Below are 21,892 nucleotides of genomic sequence, written 5' to 3'. Positions count from 1 at the left end.
GGACAGACCCAAAGTGGGTCTGTCCCACGAAAGCTCACCTAATAAACTATTTTGCTAGTCTTTAAAGTGCTACTTGGCTGCTTTTTGTTTTGATAGTGTATAGACTAGCACGGCTTACTCTGTTACTATTCAACATGTTTTTGATGTACCGTGAGGTTGGTAAGAAATTTATTTGAAAAAACTTCCTTGTAAGGGCAAGTACGTTGTCCTGCTGAATACAACATTAAATATTATGGAATGCACAACGCAGGTCTTCTCCATTTTGCAGTTTCTTAATCAGTATTTCTAAGCTAATGTTATATTTTAATTGTACTTGTAAGCCTTCATAAAGTAATTATTTATGATTACTAAGGACAAATGCAACGTACTGCACTTAGAAGGGAACAATCAGTTTCACACATACAGAGTGGGAAATTATTTTCTAGGAGGGCGTACTGCAGATAGGGATTTAGGGGTTATAGTGGACCACAAGCTAAATGTGAGTCAACAGTGTGATGCTGGTGCAGAAAAAGCAAACGTGATGCTGGAATGCATTAACAGGAGTGTTGAGGGAAAGACATGGGAAGTCATTCTTCTGCTGTGTTCAGCACTGATTAGGCCTCAGTTGGAGTATTGTGTCCAGTTCTGGGCACAACCTTTCAAGAAAGATGTGAAGGAATTGGAGAAGGTCCAGAGAAGAGCAAGAAGAATGATTAAAGGTCTAGAGAACATGAGCCATGAGGGAAGACTGAAAGAACTGGGTTTGCAGAACTTAGAAAAGAGAAGCTTAGAGGGGACATGATAGCAGTTTTCAAGTACCTAAAAGAGGGTTACAAAGAGGAGGGAGAAAAATTGTTCTCCTTGGCCTCTGAGGATAGAACAAGAGGCAATGGGCTTAGACTGCAGCAAGGGAGGTTTAGGTTGGACATTAGGAAAAAGTTCCTAACTGTCAGGGTGGTTAAACACTGGAATAAATTGCCTAGGGAGGTTGTAGAATATGCATTGCTGGAGATATTTAAGAGCAGGTTAGATAAACACCTATCAGGGATGGTCTAGATTAGAGCAAGGGTCAGCAAACAAAATGGCAAGAAAAGCCATTTTTTTCGAATTCAGTAAAAAACTCAATAATTCAAGAGCTGCACTTTATGGGAATAAGAGACAGTCCTTAATAAATAAAGTCAAACCATACTTTTTTGTAACCCCTATTTTAAGAACAGCGTGCACACAATGTTTTACAATGCAATACATGTTTACTGTAGGACATGCACAACTATTACATATTCTGTTTCCTCACACTTTGTGTGTGTGTGTGTGTGGGTACACGTACCACTGTCTTCCTGACTTTCACTCCTGAATTTACTCTAATTGGCAATTTTACTTCAGGTTTAATTTCAGTTTTCTTTCTTAAAATATATGTTGCCCTTCACAGCAGGAATGCCACAGGACTCCTTTCCAAAATCAAGACTTCGTTAGCAACACGATCAAAGCACTGCACATATTAAAGGGGAAGTTATCCCACATTTTGAGATCACATATCTTGTGCTATTTAGATATGAGTTGTTCACTGTTGGGCTTTTAGATGTTTAGTATTTATTGAAAATAATCAGGCTTTTTTTTTTTTTTGACTTTGCAATTATAGCATTGGGAGCCACAAAGAAGTCCTTAAAAAGTCACATGTGGCTCTGGAGCCACAGGTTGCAGACCCCTCATCTAGAGATTCTCGGTAGTATGTGGTCCTGTCATGAGGGCAGGGGACTGGACTTCATGACCTCTCAAGGTCCCTTCCAGTTCTAGTGTTCTGTGATTCTACCACATATTTAACTCAAAGACATTATTTTAAATTAATCATAGAAGTTAGTGTGTTCATAACAAAGTTCATTGCCTTTAGAAAAAAAAGAATGTTAGCTTATTTTATGTGAGCTCCTTAACATAGAGATGTTTATAAAATTTCACCACATATTTATGTTAAAAATATGTTTCCAAAGATTCTAGGCATAACAAAGGATTTTATATTTTAGTAAGATACTGATTTTTAGTGAAGGATTCTCTTAAAACTAGTTCATCGAATAGTCAGAAGTAAGGGAAGGGAAACTCATTTGTCCAGCTAGCTGGAAGAAAAGGGATATTGTCCCTTTAAGGTCTCTCTCTTCTACTGGTGGGGTGAAAGGAGAGTAGGGATGGACAGGAAGATTTTGGAAGCAAGTTTTAGTATTAAGGTAATAAAAATTTTATATTTTAGAGAAGCATAATTATTTAAAGAATTTAAATAAAAAACGTACATCTGAAGATCCAAGCATTTAAAGGTAAAACTGAATACTCAGATTGTGTATCTACACATCTATGCAAGGATTTTTAGAGATGAGATTTTTATAATCTTCAGCAACAAATTAATAAAATATTTAAAGTAAACTTTAAACTAAGGTCCTCTAGACATATTACACTGATGTACAACTGTTTTTGTCTGGAAGTTCAGAAACAGACCGTATATACCTTGGGGTTGGTACATGCCTGTTAAATGGCTTCATTTCCTCTTAATGGCTCTTTCACAGGTTCAGTGTTATGCTAATAGGTCTGACAAGCTGGAAGGCTTTTTCACTATTGAGATAACCAATGCACTGTTGGGGAAGATTGTTTCTGGGCTGTAACAGCCTGCTGTGGGAGTCTGCAGGGTCAGAATAGGAATAATAAGAGGGGGAGGTTGACCACTAAGACCCAGGGAAGGTGTTGCTTCCCCTCTCCTCTTATACCTGCCACCCATGTGTTGGAGTATTTCCAGTATTAAGCTGTAGTGATTTTGTGAAGTATCATCATATTGTGAAACTGGCAGTAATTTAAGGATATTCTATATTACCTACCCATATAATGTGGGTCCCAAAGATTTTCTGAAAGTTTGGCCTTTTAAATACTTTGTGGTAGAAATGTGTTTCTGTAGGCTGGATGCCTAGAAGAAGTGTACGTGGGCGTGTGCCATTGATTTCTCACTCATATATGTATGTGGGTACATTTCTTAATATCCTGAGCAGACTTTGGTAGGGTAGGTTGTTTCCTGACTCATTTTCTAGTGCTTTGTGTACGTTTATCAATAATTTCTACCACCAGCTTCAGCAGGAGCACAATTGGGCAATGTTGCTGTTGTAGGGAGATGATTCTATTATTAGGCTGACAAGCGGTGTACTTAATTAATTCTGCTGAATAAGGGGAAAATATGACTATAACAAAGCCACCTTCAATTGCCAAAGGAAAATATGTTTGCCATTCATTTCTAGCTGCTTCCATCATTTCACAAGGTGATTAAAATTGCTGTGCCCTGTATTTGTGTTGGTGCATGGCCTCCATATCTGACTAGTATGTTGACTGTTTTCTCCTGCTGTTCCCTTGAATGCAGATGACTGACTCCACCCTGCATGCATTTACATTCTCCTCATCAATGTTAGGAGAGGAGATTCAGCTTCATTTTATAATTCCCAAGTCCAAGGAGAACCACTTTGTCTTCAGCAAACAAGGAAAGCACCTGGAAAGCATGCGTCTCCCTCTTGTGTCCGATAAGGTGGGTGTGTGCCTCTCACATCCTCCTCCTCATTGCCTGCCATGAATGTAGTTGGGTTGTCTGAAAATAAAGCAACCTTTTTGTCTGATGTCTTCCCGTGATCTTTGTGTTAGACTCTCCTTTGATTGTGAGCTTCTTGGGGCAAAGAATGTTCCTTCTTGACTATCTAGAAAGCAACCAGCATGTCATAGGTGCTACAGTTAATATTAAAAATAGGTTTTGCTTGGGATAGGCTGTTCTTTCTGATGGAAGAAGTCAGTCAGGACCCCTGGCTGACATACTAGTCTTTCTAGCATGTGTTAAATGTTTTCCTCTTGGTCTTTCAGCAGAATTTGAATACAGTAAAGAGTCCTATCTTCACTCCTTCAAGTGGCCGTCATGAGCATGGCCTCTTGAACCTTTATCATGCTATGGAAGGCATCAGTCACCTTCACCTCCTAGTGGTCAAGGAATATGAAATGCCCTTATACCGTAAATACTGGCCCAACCACATCATGCTGGTCCTGCCAGGCATGTTCAACAATGCTGGAGTTGGTAAGTGTCACTGACCATGTGTTACATTGACAGCAGGGTTTCTCTAACTTGTTTTATAGTGTGGCCCACTTGTGTAGTCTATGCCTACCCCCTCCCAGTCACTATCACATGAAATGTGTGATAATTACAGCAGTTGCGTACATGTGATGGCTTAAAAGGTGCTATTATGGAAGTATTTAATATATTTTAACTTCCTTTAATTTGATAATTGCTTTATCCTTTTTGAATGTAGTGAGTCAAACTATCTGTTTCTGTTCTTCATTTTTTTGGTGACAGTCACAGTCTTTTCTGTTCTCCTCTCTCTGTTTGCACCTTGCACTTGCTTCTTTCCTTTCTGGTTCTTTTTTCAATTTATCTCTCTGTTTTTACCTATGTCCTCTTTTTTTTCATTATCCCAGTGCATTTCCCTGCTATTTGGTCATCTTCCCACCATACTCCACAGGACATTCTGTCCAGTTGCCTTTTCATGTGGTCTGTCTTATCCTGACAGCAGCTCCAGGTCCACCGTGATTGTTTCCTATTAGTCACTAGTTTTTGAGAAGATCAAGCTTGAGAACCGGTGATTGGTAGGCATACCACATTCATTGTTCTCAACACTGCAGCCTGAATGTCTGGCCCAGTCACTTTGGAAGTGAGGTCACTATTGAACATGATGAAACTGCAGCTGTAGGTATAGGGGCATGAGCACAGTGCCTTAGGAGGGGTGATGAGGTGGTGGCAGAGCCACAGTCTGGGCTTCGGTGCCTCCCAACTTCTACAGTGCTTCTAGTGCTTTTGTGTAACCTTCCCCAAATGTAAGACTCAAGCTTGGCTGATGGTCAAGCCACTACCCTTCATTGGTTCAAATTTACTCTTAAAATACTCCCCCCTTTTTTTTCACATCCACATGAAGTGCTTGTGGAATGAGCATTGAAAAATCAACAATCCTACATCACCCTATCTGAATTTTCCAGTGCTTTCTACCTTCTCTATATCTGTCCTGTGCATATTCCTTTGTGCAAAGTTTTCTTTTTGCAGTTTGTGCCCATTATTGGTACTAATAAGTAGTCTTTGAAGATGCCCACTTAACCCCTCCTAGAAGGGGCTGGATTGGAAAATACATTTGAACATGTATTTGTGGTAAGACGTGCTTCTCACTGTGTAAGTTTCAAGGTGTTGTGCCCGTGTTTGTATGAGAACAGAAGCTGCAGTAAAGTTCTGGTTCGTGTCCTACAGAAGTTGTTCTGTCCCATATGTTCTGCCAGGTGCTGCACGATTCCTTATTAAGGAACTTTCCTACCACAATCTAGAACTGGAGAGAAACCGCTTGGAAGAACTTGGAGTTAAACGTCAGTGTGTCTGGCCATTCATTGTTGTCATGGATGACTCTTGTGTCCTGTGGAACGTTCACAGCATCCAAGAGCAATCTGGGTAAGCTGACATCTCTCAAACAATGTCCTAGCCAAAGACACAGACAATCCCAAGCTTTGGCCGTATTCTAATCTGGAGCCATATTTGGCTGCCCTGTGCCCACCTCTAGCAATTGGTGGTAATTGAAATCTTGGCTACTCAAGAGTCAAAGCAGAACTGTACTCTGCTTATCACTCCCTTATATCTACACGGCAGTCAGAGGTATGACTGGAACACATATAGTCCTACTCCAATTAGCTTTGGTATAGCAAACTCAAATAGAATAGCAGTGAAACCCCTGCCAGCATGAGCTGTACAGACCTGGCCAGAACCCTGGGCATGTATTTGAGTGGTTAATCTGGGCTGACTCAGCTTGACTTCTGTTGTTTGAGTTCTGTCTGGAGATGCTGCGCTCACACCTCTGGTTACAGACATACCCTTAGCAGTAATTCAAAGCTGTTATGAATCAGGGCATGACATTTCAGATAGCTTCCAAACTGACAACTCTATAGAATATTACAGATATTTTATCTTCAATTATGTCCTATCGATTAGTGTTTTCTGTGCATTAGTTAGTGATTCAGTTTTGATTCATAGGAACTAACTTCCTCTCTACACAGGTGGCACTCGACTCCCCTCCCCATAGGCCCCAGCCTGCCCCTACTCCAATCCTTCTTTCAAGCCCCCACCTCTTCCCATCCCTGTTCTGTCCCCACTCAATCCCTTTCCCCACGGGCCCCCTTCCTCCACCCTGTCTCTCCCCTCGCTTGAGTACACCCCCTACCTTCCAGCAATTCCTGCATGTGCTGTAGAGGTGGTGCTGAGGAGGGGGAGGAGTTGATCACTGGGGCCACCAGTGGTGGGAGGCACTGCAGAAAGGGGAGCTTGGCTGCCAGTGGGTGCTAAGGACTGTCTAACTTTGGTGAGTGGGTGTTCCAGCACTGGAACACCCATGGAGTCGGTACCAATGTTGTGATTGACTCACTTTCTCTGATATCTCGTAGAACAGTTCAGCTTTTGGTATAGAATTCACCCAAGCCATCATTGAGTTCCCAGTGGGAAAGATCATGTAGTTTGTGTGTTTTGTTTTTATTGGCTTGATTATTCTGTGTGTGGTTTTGTTTCTCAATTAAAATTCAAATATCGGAGGGGTAGCCGTGTTAGTCTGGATCTGTAACAGCAACGAAGGGTCCTGTGGCATCTTATAGACTAACAGAAAAGTTTTGAGCAGGAGCTTTCATGAGCACAGAGCATCTGATGAAGTGAGTCTGTGCTCACGAAAGCTCCTGCTCAAAACTTTTCAATTAAAATTGTTCATTTTGGTAGCTTTACATTTTTAAAACGTGTTTGATCACTCTCCGTTTTTTTTAATTGTTTCATTTTTTGCCTTCTTCCACGCATCACCTTACTTAAGAAATGCCCTTTCTGAATTTATACATAAGGCTACTTCCTCTCCATATGTCGTACCAGTAATACCCACCAGTCCTGGGAACTCTGAATGCTTATGATGACTGGATTGAGAAGAGGATGTGGGGATGACTGGTACTTACATTAGCTATTTGTGATAATGGAAAAGTTTTGTGTGTAAGTGTGACTATTATAATTCTGTATTTATAGTGTGCCTGTTGCAAAAAGGTCCTGATCTAAACATTAAATAATTAGAATAATAATATATTAGCAGAGATCTAAAACGTATGTGGTACATGATTATGTTCATAGCCAGTCCATGGAGCCAGGAGGTACAAGTAAGAATGTGTCTTTGAAGAGTGTTCTACAGCACATTGAAGCCACGCCAAAAATTGTTCATTATGCAATACTGGGTATTCAGAAATGGAACAGCAAGTTGAATTCCAGGGCATCGCAACCTCCTTTCTCCAGGTGCCATGTGCATGACTTCATACTGCTCAACATAGACCTGACACAGAACGTGCAATATGATCTAAACAGGTAAATAAAAATGATTTAACAAATACTGTAAAACAAAAAAATCTCTCTGCCACCTAATAGCCATGTTTCCTAGCTATAGGGAAAAGACAGTGGTGCTTTCATGGTTGGAAGGTTGTAGCCACAAAGTACTATGTGGAAAAAAAACCCACAGAATGATGTATGGAGCATTGTAGTAGGACTGCAGTATCTAAAACAAACTAAAATCAGTTGCATGATTGGTTGAGTAACTTGTGTCACATTCCTGTTATGCAGAAATGAGGTTTTCGAAGTGAGTCCCCTTCTCTCTAAGAAATAGAAACTGCATGCAAAACAACTATAAAATCCCACTGGTGTGTATGTGTGTGTGATTTCAATAAGTAAAACAAGTTCAGTGTAACAGTGTCATGTTGCCGTCACAAAACAGCCATGTACAAGCCTATTACATTGTCTCAGAAAGGTAGCAGCATTAGTCTGTAGCCACAGGACTACTTATAGTTCCATTGTATAACTTCTCATCCTGAGACATTTCCTTTAGCATTATATCTCTAGGAAGGAATTTAACTCTCTAATTTGAAACTCTTCATGGAGAGCCGGGGAAAGCAGGTTCTGCAAGGAATGTCTTTTATAAAATAAAGCATGCCATTTGTGTAGAGCACCACAAGATTCTGTATTTCATTGCTGCGTACAGTGTGCTGAAACAGCAAGGGAATATACTATATATTTAAAAGTCAAACAAATCTTAGTCATGAGGTTATTTGGAGAAAAACCAGGAAAGAAACTCTCCCAGTAATGACTGGTTGTTTCTTTGCCAGTCAGCAAAGGGTTCCCCAGTAATATGAAGCCTGGATCACTCAGATCACTTGGAAATCATGATTGGTCAGAGAGGTTTGTTTTCATATGGGTTTGATGTTCTATTCTAGCAAAGGTGTCCGCTCCTTAAAGAAAAATTATCCTCAACCTGGAATGATTTATAATGCATTAATTTCTGTCTGGGGTGGAGGAGAGAAGGGGGAGTTCTCCTCTGTGGCACAAAAGCAGCTGATCAAGGTTGTGAAGATCTGTGATAAGTCTTCCTGGTCTCCATTCTGATGTGCCCTTGAATAGTGATGGTGCAATTTAGTAGGACGTAGCAGGTCTGTCTGCAGGAAAGCAAAGCAGTCGATGCATGGAATCTAGAGGCAAGGCTTCCACCCACCACACAAGCTGCCGACAGAAGCTGGAAGAACAGAGTCAGGATAGTGAGCAGGGTTAGGATGGAAAAAAAGACAGAGAGAAACACACACTGTAGATGGATGAGGAAAGTGGGAAAGGGGCAAGGTTGGGGGGAAAAGGTACAGAAGTTTGTTTTTTAAAAAAAAAAAAAAAAGAATTGAGAACCTAAAATACAAGAGACAAACAGGAAGAAATCAGGAGAGGCAGAAACTCCACCCTGCGGGGGACAGCACTTTTTGTCAATCACAACTTCCAGAAAAGCACCCGCAAGTGGCAGGATACCGTCGGGAAGTGCAGCTTACTTACCTGAAAGTGAAAGATCAGGAAAACACCCGGAAGTGTTTTGAGATAAAAGACAGCAAGGGAGGAATGGACGCTGTTTTCCTTAAGAAGCTAAATTGCTTCCAGATTTTATGTCATTGTTTTACAGAGATGATCTCTGCTCCCCCGCCTTTATTTCCCACTTTCCATCAGTGTTTGGAATTGGAAACTTACAAGCAAATTCACTTTCCACAGTGTCTGTCATTTCTGTCTCTTTCCTTCCCTTCATCTAAAAGCGTCAGTTCCAGGCTACAGAATGTGGTGACCAAATTCTAGCTTCCATTGTTCATGGATGATCTGTACTATTTATGATGGAAGAATTTTATACTTCTAATTTTATATGAATTTTATTCATAAATGAAATGGTTTGCTCAGTGACAGTGATGAATTTGTAATAGTAGAATGTCTCATTTATTAAGTTCAGTATGGTCTCTTATGATTAGTAGCTGTCTTGCTGTGTGCACAAGGCAGGCAAAAACAAGAGCCATTCACATGGATAATAATCTCACAGAAGGAATCCATTCTGAAATGGAGAAAGAGCAATTCTGTTGGTGAACAATATCTGGCCAAAAGTTTTAAAAAAGTGTTTGATGTCAATAAATGGGAAGCAGAGGAGGAAAGCTATCCAGAATATGTACTTTAAAAAATAAGACTGACTTTTCTCCTTATTAAAGTCAGTCTGCAAGGGCCTGCAGCAAGCTGAATTTGAAGTTCTCTATAGAAGGTGTTTTTTTTAAAGCAAAGTAATTGGTGAGTTAGTCTAAGAGGTAGTGCAACATAGAGTATATTTACTAGTCTATGGAATACATCACAGACCATTTATACAAAGAATACAACCTGTTATTTATTTCAAGGAATTAAAAACAGATTTGATACCCTTTGCAGACACACCATCAGTTTAGTGAATATGTGTTTAATATCTAGGTACTTCTGTGAAGATGTAGATTTTAACCTGAGAACAAACAGCAGTGGCCTTCTCATCTGCCGCTTTAACAATTTCAGTGTCATGAAGAAACACATCCAGGTTGGAGGGCAAAAGGACTTTGCCATTAAGCCAAAAATCATGGTGAGATATGTCTGTTTGAATCGATAGAGCTGTGTGCAAGAGACAAATTTAGTATTTTGTCATTGTTTCCATGAAGGTCAAAATGTGGAGGTTAGTGTGCCATAGAAAATGTGTTCTGTGTTTGTATAGCCTCTAGCACTATGGATGGACGTGCTATGTATTATCTCACTACAAGTCATAATAAGTATTTAATAATTTCTCCATTGTTGAAATCCTCAGTGTCTTTGATGTTACAGTCATGATATCACAACTCCTCAATTATAATGGAAATACTAAGAACAAACTGGGATTTGAAATTTAAGTAATTTCTAGTTAATTCACAGATTTCTTTGGCTGAGTAAAGCTTGAATTAGAAACTCTTCAAATGTAAATTCTGATCAGAAGTGGTAAGTTTTTCTAAATTCAAGTCTAAAGGGTTTCTAAATTCATGTGGAATAGACACATGAATTAGTTTAGTTCCAGTCTCTAGGGCTGTGGCCACAGTTGGCCAAAACTTCGAAAGGGCCATGCAAATGCCCATTTTGAAGATTACTAATGAGGCACTGAATTGAATATTCACCATCTCATTAGCATTAGGACGCTTCCGGCTGGGGCACTTCGGAAGTGTCACTTTTGAACACGTGCGGCTCGGCTCGGCACGGCTACACGGGGGTCCTTTTTGAAAGGACTGCGCACATTTCAAAACCCCTTATTCCCCTCAGCTGTTTTGGCCAAATGTGGCCACAGCCTAGTTGTTTGTGGTGATCTTGACGTCATTGCTGTTGTTTATAATAAACATTTTACAAAGACTGAAATTTTGAAGTAGTCTGGAAATCCACCTACAAATGGCTGTTTCAGAATATGCTGCTTGCTGCTAAATGGTCTTTCATACATAGTTTGTTTTATCTGTGCTTGGAGAACTGTATCAGCTCTCAGCTGAGCTATAATTCAAGGTGTTGGTTTTCATCTGGAAATCCTACCATGGTCTGGGTTCCTAGCTCCCTTTAAAGTCTCTCATGCTACTGTTTCTATCTAGTCCTGTTGTTCAGATCAGATGGGACACTGGATCTAACACCTCCCATATTTGAATGCTTAGAGGACAGTTATTTTCTCTCTGTGAAACAGAGTGAAACTAGCTGACTCATTTTACTATGTGCCATTCTACATATAAGGTAGTTTTGCCTAATGTGTCACAAGGGGAGAGTTGAATCTCGGAGATGGGGATTGAGGGAGCATGAGGGAGGGGTATTGTAATAAACGGTATTGCTTTGGAATTTACATTTTGCATTTTTATTTTCTGCTCTGGTGCCCTGAGATATTTACAAACAGGCTTTATCAAAGCATAGCTAAATCAGTTTCTGTCTCCATGTGACCCCCGCAGGGTTGCATGTTCTGAGGTTTTTCAGCTTATTTTGTAAATGGAAATTACAGTAACCTAGCCCTAAGAAAACAAACTACATGCAGCAAACATGCAGCCTATGGAGTGTTGGGTTGAAAGAGTTTCCACTGTTTTCATTGTAGGTGTCAGAGAGCATGGCCCCAATAATGCCTCTCCAGTATGTCTGTGCCCCAGACAGTGAACACACATTGCTGGCAGCCCCAGCTCAGTTCCTTCTGGAGAAATTCCTTCAGCACGCAACATACAAACTCTTTCCAAAGGCCATCCGTAACTTCAAGAACCCTGTGTTGGCTATTGACTGCTACCTGAACATTGGACCTGAGGTACAAAGTATTTCCTGGGGGAAATAGGATCTTTAGCAAATTCAAGCTGTTATAATTCTTTCATTTGTTATCAACCTTTTTTGTACGGTGCTTCTTTAGAATCATTGGGGTGGTATTGAACCCAGGAATGAAGTCTCTATTAATTGAACGAAAAGACTAAGGGTGCGTCTACGCTAGCCGGTTACTTCGAAGTAGCTGGCACAACGTCAAAATAGCACGTGTCACGCCTACACGCGCCGTGAGCTATTTTGATGTTGATATTGACGTTAGGTGGCGAGACGTTGAAATCGCTATTCCTATCTGAAGATGGGAATAGCGCCCTACTTTGACGTTCAACGTTCAAAGTAGGGCGTGTGTAAACGATTCGCGTCCTGCTACGTCGAAATAGCAGGATCCTCCATGGCGGCCATCAGCTGGGGGGGTTGAGAGACGCTCTGTCCAGCCCCTGCAGGGCTCTGTGGTCGCTGCGTGCAGCAGCCCTTAGCCCAGGGCTTCTGGCTGCTGCTGCTGCAGCTGGGAGTCCATGCTGCGTTCACAGGGTCTGCAACTGGTTGTCGGCTCTGTGGATCTCGTGCTGTGCAGGGCAAGTGTGTCTGGGAGGGGCCCTTTAAGGGAGCAGCCTGGGGCTTTGCTGGCCCCTTATTTCGACGGGGAGCGCTTGTGTGTGTGGACGCTCCGCATTTCCTTTGGGGGCAGCTCCTTTCAACGTTCTCCATCGCTACTTCAATGTTGAACGTCGACGGCACCAGCCCTGGAGGATGTGTAGCCAATACGTGTCAAAGTAGCCTATTTCGATGTCCTTACTTCGAAATAGGCTACTTCGACATAGTGTGCTAGTGTAGACGTAGCCTAATTGTATAAGCTTAGAAGGAGTAGAAGCACTATCTTATGTTGCCTTGACACTAGGAGAATGAGGGTGAAAGATCCATGTTGCACTGTTAGATCCCCAGTCCAGAATAGACCAATGTGATTGTGCAGTCTGACTTCCTGTGTAACAGAGACTATAGACCTTCTCCCAAATAATACCTAGACCATACCTTTTTTTTTTTAAAGGCTTGATATAAAAATTGTCAATGATTGAGAATCCATCACAACTCTTGGTAAACTATTCAAGTTGTTAATTAGTACTCTACTGAAAATGTACACCTTATTTACAGTCTGAATTTGTCTAGCTCCAGCTTTCAACCATTGGATCATGGTTAGGGTGACCAACCACACCATACTGGATGGGATGGTCCTGTATTAGGGATGCCAAAAAGGCATCCCGACTTATTTTTTAAAAGGGGCGAATTGCCCTGTATTTAGGCACTCGGAGGTTGGGGGTGGGGCCAGTAACACCTGTGGCTGCCACTTCCCTGGGGCTCTGGGGCCAGGAGCACCCATGGCTGCTGCTTCCCCAGGGCTCTGGGGCTGGGAGTGCCTGTGGCTGATGCTTTCCCAGGGCTCCAAGGCCAGGAGTGCCCATGGCCACCGCTTTCCTGGGGTTCCAGGTGGGGAGCACTCACAGCCACTGTTTCCCTGGGACTGGTCTTGCCAGCCCCCCAGGGTTTGGTGCAGCCAGGAGGATCCACCCCCCGCATATCTCTCTGTCCTGTATTTGGGACAGCAATATATGGTTGCAGCGATCATGTTATAGCTTTCTCTGCTACATTGACATGACCATTATTAAATATGCATTTTCCTATGTCGGTACTTACAGACCATAATCAAGACACCCCTTAACTTCTCTTTGAGTATATCAGTTTAGCTCAGCAACATGTTCAATCTCTACAAGGTAGGATATCTCATCCTTTAATCATTGTTGTGGCTCTTCTCTGAACCCACTCAAATTTATCAACATCCTTCTTGAATTGTGGACACCAGAACTAGACATTGTATTCCAGCAATGGTTGCACGCATGCCAAAACCAAAGAACAAATAACCTCTCTACTACTATTCAAGATTCCCTTGTTAATGAATACAAGGATTGCATTAGCCCTTTTAACCAGAGCATTACCTTGGGAGGTCATGTACAGCTGATTGTCCACTGTGACCCCAAATCTTTTTTTAGAGTCACTGCTTCCCAGGGTAGAGTCCCCCAGTCATGTAAATAAGGCCTACCTTCTTCATTCCTAGATGTTTACATTTACATGGAACAACATTAACACATATTATCTGTCTGACCAAACAATCCAAATAGCTCTGTTATCAATTCACTTCATTACTTACCACTCCCCCAATTTTTGTGTTAACTGCAAACATTATCAATAACTATTTTGTTTTCTTCCAGATCATTGATCAAAATGTAAATAGTTTAAGGCTAAGAACTAATCCCTGCAGGAACACACTAGAAACACGAATGTTCAATGATGGTTCTCTGCTTACACTTGAGACCCTCAGTTAGCCAGTTAATATTTGTCACTATAATTCTATATTCTAATTTTTTGTATAAAAATATCATATAGTACCAAGTCAAATTCCTTACATTACTCTACTATATTACATTAACATACTACTTTTATCAACCCACCTGTGATCTCAATAAAAAGAAAAAAAACAAGTTAGTTATGATTTATTTTCTTAAACCGATGTTCATTGACAGTAATTGGATTCTTCTCCTTAAATACTTAATTAATAAAGTCCCATATCAGTTACTGTGTTATCTTCTCTGGGAGTGATGTCAGTTAAGTGCCTGGTCTACACTACCATGAGCCATCAATCTAAGTTACGCAACTTCAGCTACACAAATAATATAGTGGAAGCCAATGCAGTTAGATCTAGACACCATTGTGAGTTGATGGCAGATGCTCACCTGTGAACTCCACCTGTGCTTCTTGCATTTGGGGAGTACTGGAGTCAACAAGAAAGTGCTTCATAATCAATTTATGGTGTCTGTACTAGACACAATAAATCAACCCCCTGATGGATCAATCTTTGCCAGCAGGTACTGTAGTAATGCCCTGACATTCCTATAATTATTTGGGTCCTCACATTACCCTCTTTAGATATTGGCACAGCAATAACTCTCTTCTAATATTCTGGCATTTCCCTGGTGTTCCAAGACTTGTTAAAAACCAGCATTAGCTGCCCAGCAAGCTCCTCAGCCAATTTTTTTTTTAAAACTTTGGATGCAAGGTATCCAGATCTCCTGATTTTAGAAAGGTTAACTTCAGCAGATGCTTTTTATCATCTTCCTGAGATGCTATGAAATTGAAAGAGTATCATGTGCTATGACTACATCTTTTTTCCCTATTTCTGCATTTTCTGCATTATTAATGGTAGTTATACCATTTCTATTTCGGAATATATGAATACCATTGTTAAGCTTCTTTATGTTCCTGATAAAGTTTAAACAGCTTTATTGCCTGTAATTCTGCTGGCCAGAATTTTCTCCTTATGTCTTTCTGCTTCTCATCAGTTTTCTACAATTCCTAGCTTCTGATTTATATTCATTACTATCAACTTTCAATATATTTAATATATATTTTTATTTTTGATAGTGGCCTTCACGTCCCTAATATGCCATGTCTGTTTTAAACAGTACAGCCTTTTTCCTCAATGGTGGCTTTTTGGGCTTATAGTTTTATGTTCTTAAACAAGTCCCAATTATCATTCACATTTTTTTCTGAATAAATTATTCTTCCCAGCTGATTTGGCTCATAATTGTGTTCTGCTTTGTGAAACTGGCCCTTTCAAAGTACCGAATATCGATGGATCGCTGGTGTGGATTTCACTTTGTTTGTATATTATAAACGCTATCAAGTCATGGTCAAGTTGCCATTAATTTTCAGTTCTGTACTAAGTTCTTCTTTGTCTGTCAAGAGAAGGCTTACTATAAAATTTCCTCTAGTTGGATGCAACGCTTTTTTGAGTTAGACGTTTCTCATCCATAACATTTAGAAATTCCAAGGATATTTTAGTACCTCCAGCATGTATTTCTCAGATGGAAGTCCCTATGATGACACAGGTTTTTTCCATACACCTAGCTATAGGTGCAGAAGGAGGCAGACATCCTGTACCCTAGTGTGATTTGATTTGAGGCAGACAGCAACTAGCGCCCATCTTAGGCTTTATCTGTTAGGATATTGATGCATAAGCATTCAAGATCACATTCTTTTGAATAATCAGTGACTTAAAAACATGTAATACGATTTTTGACAGTGCTGTACTGTGTTCCCTTCTGTCCACTTCATGCTTCCTAAATAGGTTAAATCATTGATGTTAATAGTCCTGTCATACGAATCATCCCACCATGTTTCAATTATATGAGCTAGATCAAAATTACACTAATAAATGAGCAATTCCAGGTATTTTTGTTTATTACCCTGGCTCCTAGCGTTGGTGTAGAGGCTATCAAAGTTTCTCTTCTCTTCATAGCTTTTGGTTTCTTGATTGATATTTGTTCTCATTACTGGATTTTGTGCTCACCAGTGCTCATACCATTCCTTTATTTTCTACTCCCCACCTTTTCTTATTAGGTTAAAGATAGCCATCCTCAATCTAATTGTAGTCCATCACAACTAATAATATAACAATTTGTCTGCGATTAAAGACCTTGTGCTTGGGTGCTGATTTGTGGAGACCCTGGTATTCCTCGATGTACTTTAAGACATGCATTCTCCAAATCTTTACTGAGTTTAGTCATCTGTTTCTGATTCACTTTGCTGCAAACTTGTTCTTGCTTGGTCAGTTTCTGATTTGATACTGCTGCACTAGCCTGATGGCTAACTTGAGCAAAGCACAGTGTAATCACCCTCTTCTTTAATATATGCCTCTCAATACAACTTTTGTATTCTCATTCTTAATAGGGTATATTTCAAATGCTAAGTCATTGGAACAGAAAAAATAATATTACAATTGTTGTATGATTATTATAGACCATAATGGTTTTTTATTAAGTCTGTTAGGTCCTGGAGAAGCATGGGGTTAAATTAAACAACAGTGGGCCCTTTCAGAATGGTGCATCTATTTGCTAGTGTTCAGATGAGTCTGATGCCATAGGTCAGTGGTTCTCAAGTAGGGGTAGGTGTACCCAGGGGAGATTCAGAGGTATTCCATGGGAAATATCAACTGTGGATATTTGCCTGTTTTTACAACGCCAGTATAAACTAAAATCTAATAGACAATTATTTGTTTATACTGCTCTTTATTCTATATTCTGAAATGTAAATATAATATTTATATTTGTGTTGATTTATAATTATACGGAAAAAATGAGAAAGTAAACAATTTTTCAGTAATAGTGTGGCTGTGACACTTGTATTTTCGTCTGATTTTGTTAATTTTGTAACTTGGGCGTGTACAAGACAAATCAGACTCAGAATCAGAAAGGAAGATAGTTTGGAAAGGTTGAGAGAAATGGCACTAGGTTCTAAACTCACCTCAAGTGCAGGCATAACTTCTCTTCTGGAAATCATCCCATCAGAAAACTAGGGCCTGAATGCAAGTACTAGTGGGTGCACCGTTTTATGTGCTTTACAGATGATTTTTGAAATATAAGAGCTGATATGTAAACCTTTTTTAGTAGTGGGAAGGAATCAAAAAGAGAGCATGAATAAGACTCACTGGAGAGAGATTCTGGCATGGAATTTGACAAGGTAACAAATGAGAGAAAGTTTAGGATTTTCTGTCACTCTAGTTAGAGTTTGAATAGAAAGATTGCCTCATAGAACCCCCAAATGTGAGAACTTTTATTCAGGATTATGGATCTTTTTTAAATCACATTCGATCAACTCTGGCTCTGGTAATTTTAAGGTCCTCTTGTGTCTTAAAACATTATTTCTGTTTTGGTTTCAGGTGGCAATCTGCTATGTCAGCTCCCGCCCACACTCCATCAATGTCAACTGTGAGGGGGTGTTTTTCAGTGGACTGCTATTATATCTCTGTGACTCTTTCGTAGGTGCAGATCTTCTTAAGAAGTTCAAATTCCTGAAAGGTACTGATTTCTCCACAGGGTGTATCTGTTGCTTTCAGTATAAAGAAATAGTTTATGAGAAAATGAAAGCTAGAGGACGAAATGAATCCCTGCTTTTTTTCCATCTTATGATCAATGCTGTTGTGGCATTCCTTGTTGGAGCAGTCGGTATACTCTTATTTTTTATTTGTATGGCTCCATCAGAACAAGCCTATCTGAAAGAAGAAAATCCTTTGTAAATAGAACTAACAGTGTCATCAAATGGTATGGTGTAAGTGAGTTCAGTCAGAGGAGCGTGCCGCTGAGCACCTCACTAACGTATTGCTTGGAAATAGTGTTCATATCATAAGCACTGCAGTTTATCCATTCCAAACTATTATCCTGCCTTTAATGGTAATGAACATCCAGTGCTTTGGAGAAGGTGCATGAAATCCTGCAGTGAACTATAATGGAGAAACCTGCTCGTTGGGGAAGTTTCTTCTGACCTCTGTTAGTGGTTGTCTTATGCCATAATAACAAAGGTTTATATTACTAATTTTGTGTAAAAGAACAAAAAACCACCCTTGTCTTAATACAGTTCTAAAGTGTTGAGGCCTCAATGATCTCTTGCAATGAGTTCTGAGGGCTAAATGTGCATCGTGTGGAAGACAATTTATTTTCATCAGTTTTAAATATGCTGCCTTTCAATTTCACTGAATAGTCTTGTGTTACAACTTAGGGTGACAGGCATTCCCCCTCCCCCACCAGTAAAAAAACATTATTCATTTTATTCATTTCTAAACAGTCACACTCTTTTCAGTCTCTCCTCATTTGGATGTCTTTCTATGCTGCTAAACATTTTCACTGCCAACTTTCTGCAATATTCCTGTGACAGGAAGATAAGAACTGAACCACAGTATTCTAGGTGAGATGCACCATCAATTCACATGGCGTAATATTTTCGGTGACCAGATTGCACCGTCACAGCTGATTCCTCAACCTAGCACTTTGAGTACAGGTAACGGGGGCTGGCTAACCAAATAAAACACTGCTAGACCCCATCTCTGCAGTTCCCAGAGACAGAAAAGATTTCCTGATTTCAGTTTTCCCTGAAATCAATTAGTAGCTGCCACCGCCAACTGTACAAAATCCCCTTTCCAGGAAAGAAATCACTTTGAATCTCTACCCTGAGGGCAAACCCCCCAACCACCTTTTCCCAAGGAGGTGGAAAGAAAAAAAAAAACCCAGGCACACCCGACAAAACCACGCAGGAAGCTGTGAGCTCTCTGGTAAGGTGTCTGGGGCCAGGCATGTCATTTTAAGCCCCTGTAGGACACAAAGGTGCAACCAGTACTTGCTACTGAAGAAAAAGCACTTTACTAATAAAAGATTACCTTTGCAAGCACTGTAAATAGCTTGGTGTTAAAAGCCATATATTAAAGCAAAAACACAAGGATTTTTCCCTGGGTCAGATTCTTGGTTATAGGCAGGAACAAATAACCAGCTCATACATACTTTCCAACCTCCACAACCAATAAATCTTGCATGACTAACTAAACTTTTCCCTACTCACAAATTCTGATGAGCCCAGATCTGTTTAGGAAGAGCTCATTTCTTCCCTCCATCCCAGGAGAAATCCCCCTCTTTTCTCTCTCTCACAGAGGAAGGCTGCAGCTGTGAGTCATTTTCAGGTGTGCATTTTCTTTCTAACTCCTATTGGGTTTTTGCTGCTTCCCCCCAAACCCCTCCCTCAGAGACAGGTTAGGTTAACCCTTCCCTAGCTCTCCAGGTAACTTTAGGCTTTCCTTTGCAGCTCCCATTCAGAACAGCGCTCCCTTGATTTGAGCATAAAAAGGCTTGCAGCTTCTCCCTCCTTCAAAGTATTGTTCCTGTCCCATTCTTGTTTGTACTGTTAAAGCAGTGATCTTTTCTGAACTGTCCACAATGACATGCAGCTCTTTTTTTCCTGGATGGTTACACAGTTTAACTCAGACCCCACTAAACTGTACAAGGAAGATAAATCTACTTTTGTCAGAACTGAATTTCACCAGTGGTCATGCTGCTGATTCACCTAGCTTAGTTTAGCATCCTCTGAAGGTTTCTTCCTCCTCACAGGTTTCATTACTATTGATTCACCTCAGTAATTTTGCATCTTCTGCACATTTTGTCATCACACTGTGGATTTGTGGCTTTTTAAAGAACACTGGTCATGTGGTATTTGTTTTGTTTTTAAGACTGGATAGCACCTACCATGTCCCAGACACAATGAGAAAAAATATCAAACAGTACTAGTCTTGGGGCACCCTATTGACAGTCTCTTGTTATGGCAAAAATAAACAATTTGTTCCTAATCAATTTTCTTCCTCTTAGGACTTGATAGTACTTTGCTCCTCAGCACAGGACTACTTAGTTTCCTTAATAGCCCTTTGTCAGGGACTTCAGGGAAGGTTTTATGAATGTCCAAATTAATCCTATAAACCCTGTCTACATCTGCAAATTGTCCACTATCCTAAAATCATTGCCAGGTTATGCAAGCCCACTTAGAAAATGGTATAGTTTTATTTCTGAGGGTGATGAGGCAAGAAGCAAATCCCAGGAGTTCTGATGGATGGGTGAACCAGGCTTGTGTGAGTAGAATGCTCCGCTGGATCACGGATTCTTTTTGTAATGTCTGTAAGGTATCTAGTACAGCATATTGTTACACTGCCAAAGCATTGAAGTCTGACGTTACCTGAAGCTGTATCCTTGTTTTCAATTTAAGGTGCCACCTTGTGTGTCATATGTCAAGACAGAAGCTCCTTACGTCAAACAATAGTCCGTTTAGAGCTGGAAGATGAGTGGCAGTTTCGTCTCCGAGATGAGTTTCAAACTGCCAACAGCATTGATGACAAACCACTCTATTTTCTCACTGGACGCCACATATAAACTTAATAGGAGACCAAATAAGAAGGGAAGAGAACTTGAGAGGGGTTTTTTTATTTGGCTTTTTTTGGGCGGGAGGGATGGGGCAGAAGAAACAACCAAAGTACAATCACGGTGGAGCAAAGTGCAAACAATATTTATCTAGTCTAAAGGATTCCTAAAATTCTAAAGTAGGCTTCGTTTTTAGGCATACATTTATCACTTCAGTAATGATTACAGGAACTTGGATTCAAGTTAATTCTGCGTTAGCCACAGCTAATGAAACTAACAACACAGCCTACCCACTGTTTCCTGTGATGGGGGAGGAGGACATATTTTGTTTGATGAAGAGGTTGGGCTTTTTTCTTTGTACTATGCTAAGCTAGGGGAAGAAACTTGACTTTAGAATCCACTAGCCTGTAACACCAGACTCACGCCATTGAAGAGAATATGCTGAGGAGACTTCTCCGTTTCTCTTCAGCTCTGTACTTTGGTACAGTAATACTCAGGGGTTTGAAATAACAAAGTAACTTAGATATTTGTATTAAAAGGAGTAGTCTTGTTCTCTCTGTGCAGTGTTACTTTAAAAATTGTAATTGTGTACGTATTGAAACTGTCTTTCGCAAAATTTCCACAGGAGTTAGAAGTTTACTACTTAAACCTGAACAAATCAGTAAATGCATAGCAGGCATTGAGCATACATGTGGGTTCTCCAAGTAAACAGTCTTTCATGCTCTTTAATAAAAATTCTACTCCACAATTAAAGAGTAACTGGCTGGCCAGCGTAATGAAAAGAAAAAAAGAATTTCATATGCACATTGTCTATTTGGAGTAGTAAAACCACCAGCAAAATCACTTCAGAGTATTATAGCATGAAAGGTTTTAAAAATTGTGAAACATTACCCTTGAGTTGGTACAATTTCTTGTACATCAAAAACTTTAAATTGTAAACTTGATTAAATGCAATTTTGCTCTGAGTAGCCTTCCTCATTATCTGCAAATGTGTAGATTTTTTATGTTGTGGCTTCTTTTGAGAGCTTATGTACCTCACTCAGAAGTGACTCATAAAATAAGACAATGTTCAAGTAAGTGGCTGCAGATGTGAAGCGAATTTGATATCTAAAGTGAGGTGAGGCACAATGATTTGGAACTTTTCTTTAGCCCACTGAAAATCACTTCATCGGTGAGCTGGGATCAATCCCATGAGAATCCTGCCCAAAATCAAAAAGTACAGTACCTACAAAAGGTTGGTCTTTTCATATTGCATATTAAACTTCTGTAAATACTGGCTATATTGATCATGCATTATTCTGGTTTAAACCTATTACTCTGTTCTCATACAGTAAGTATTGTTCGAGAATTAAACGGGTGCACTAGCACTTGGTTTCAGGATGATAGGTATTTACCAGTTTTACCAATGCAGTTAACATTTCTAGAAGCATTC

General features: G+C 40.1%; 1 protein-coding gene across 1 annotated transcript in view; it reads left to right on the top strand.

Annotated features, from left to right (window-relative positions):
* The window catches only part of GREB1L (GREB1 like retinoic acid receptor coactivator), a 142,928-nt gene extending 122,410 nt beyond the window's left edge, over positions 1–20,518 (top strand). Inside the window, exons 26-33 of the mRNA XM_074985832.1 lie at positions 3,365–3,526; positions 3,853–4,060; positions 5,305–5,470; positions 7,169–7,396; positions 9,833–9,974; positions 11,475–11,675; positions 17,451–17,589; positions 20,309–20,518. Of these exons, the coding sequence (XP_074841933.1) occupies positions 3,365–3,526; positions 3,853–4,060; positions 5,305–5,470; positions 7,169–7,396; positions 9,833–9,974; positions 11,475–11,675; positions 17,451–17,589; positions 20,309–20,472 (1,410 nt within the window). The 3' untranslated portion in view covers positions 20,473–20,518. The remainder of the gene's footprint in view (positions 1–3,364; positions 3,527–3,852; positions 4,061–5,304; positions 5,471–7,168; positions 7,397–9,832; positions 9,975–11,474; positions 11,676–17,450; positions 17,590–20,308) is intronic.
* The last annotated feature ends 1,374 nt before the right edge of the window (positions 20,519–21,892 follow it).

The sequence above is a fragment of the Carettochelys insculpta genome, chromosome 2, assembly GCF_033958435.1.
Source record: "Carettochelys insculpta isolate YL-2023 chromosome 2, ASM3395843v1, whole genome shotgun sequence".
Taxonomy (NCBI): Eukaryota; Metazoa; Chordata; order Testudines; family Carettochelyidae; genus Carettochelys; species Carettochelys insculpta.
This window is presented reverse-complemented; position numbering and strand designations above follow the sequence as displayed.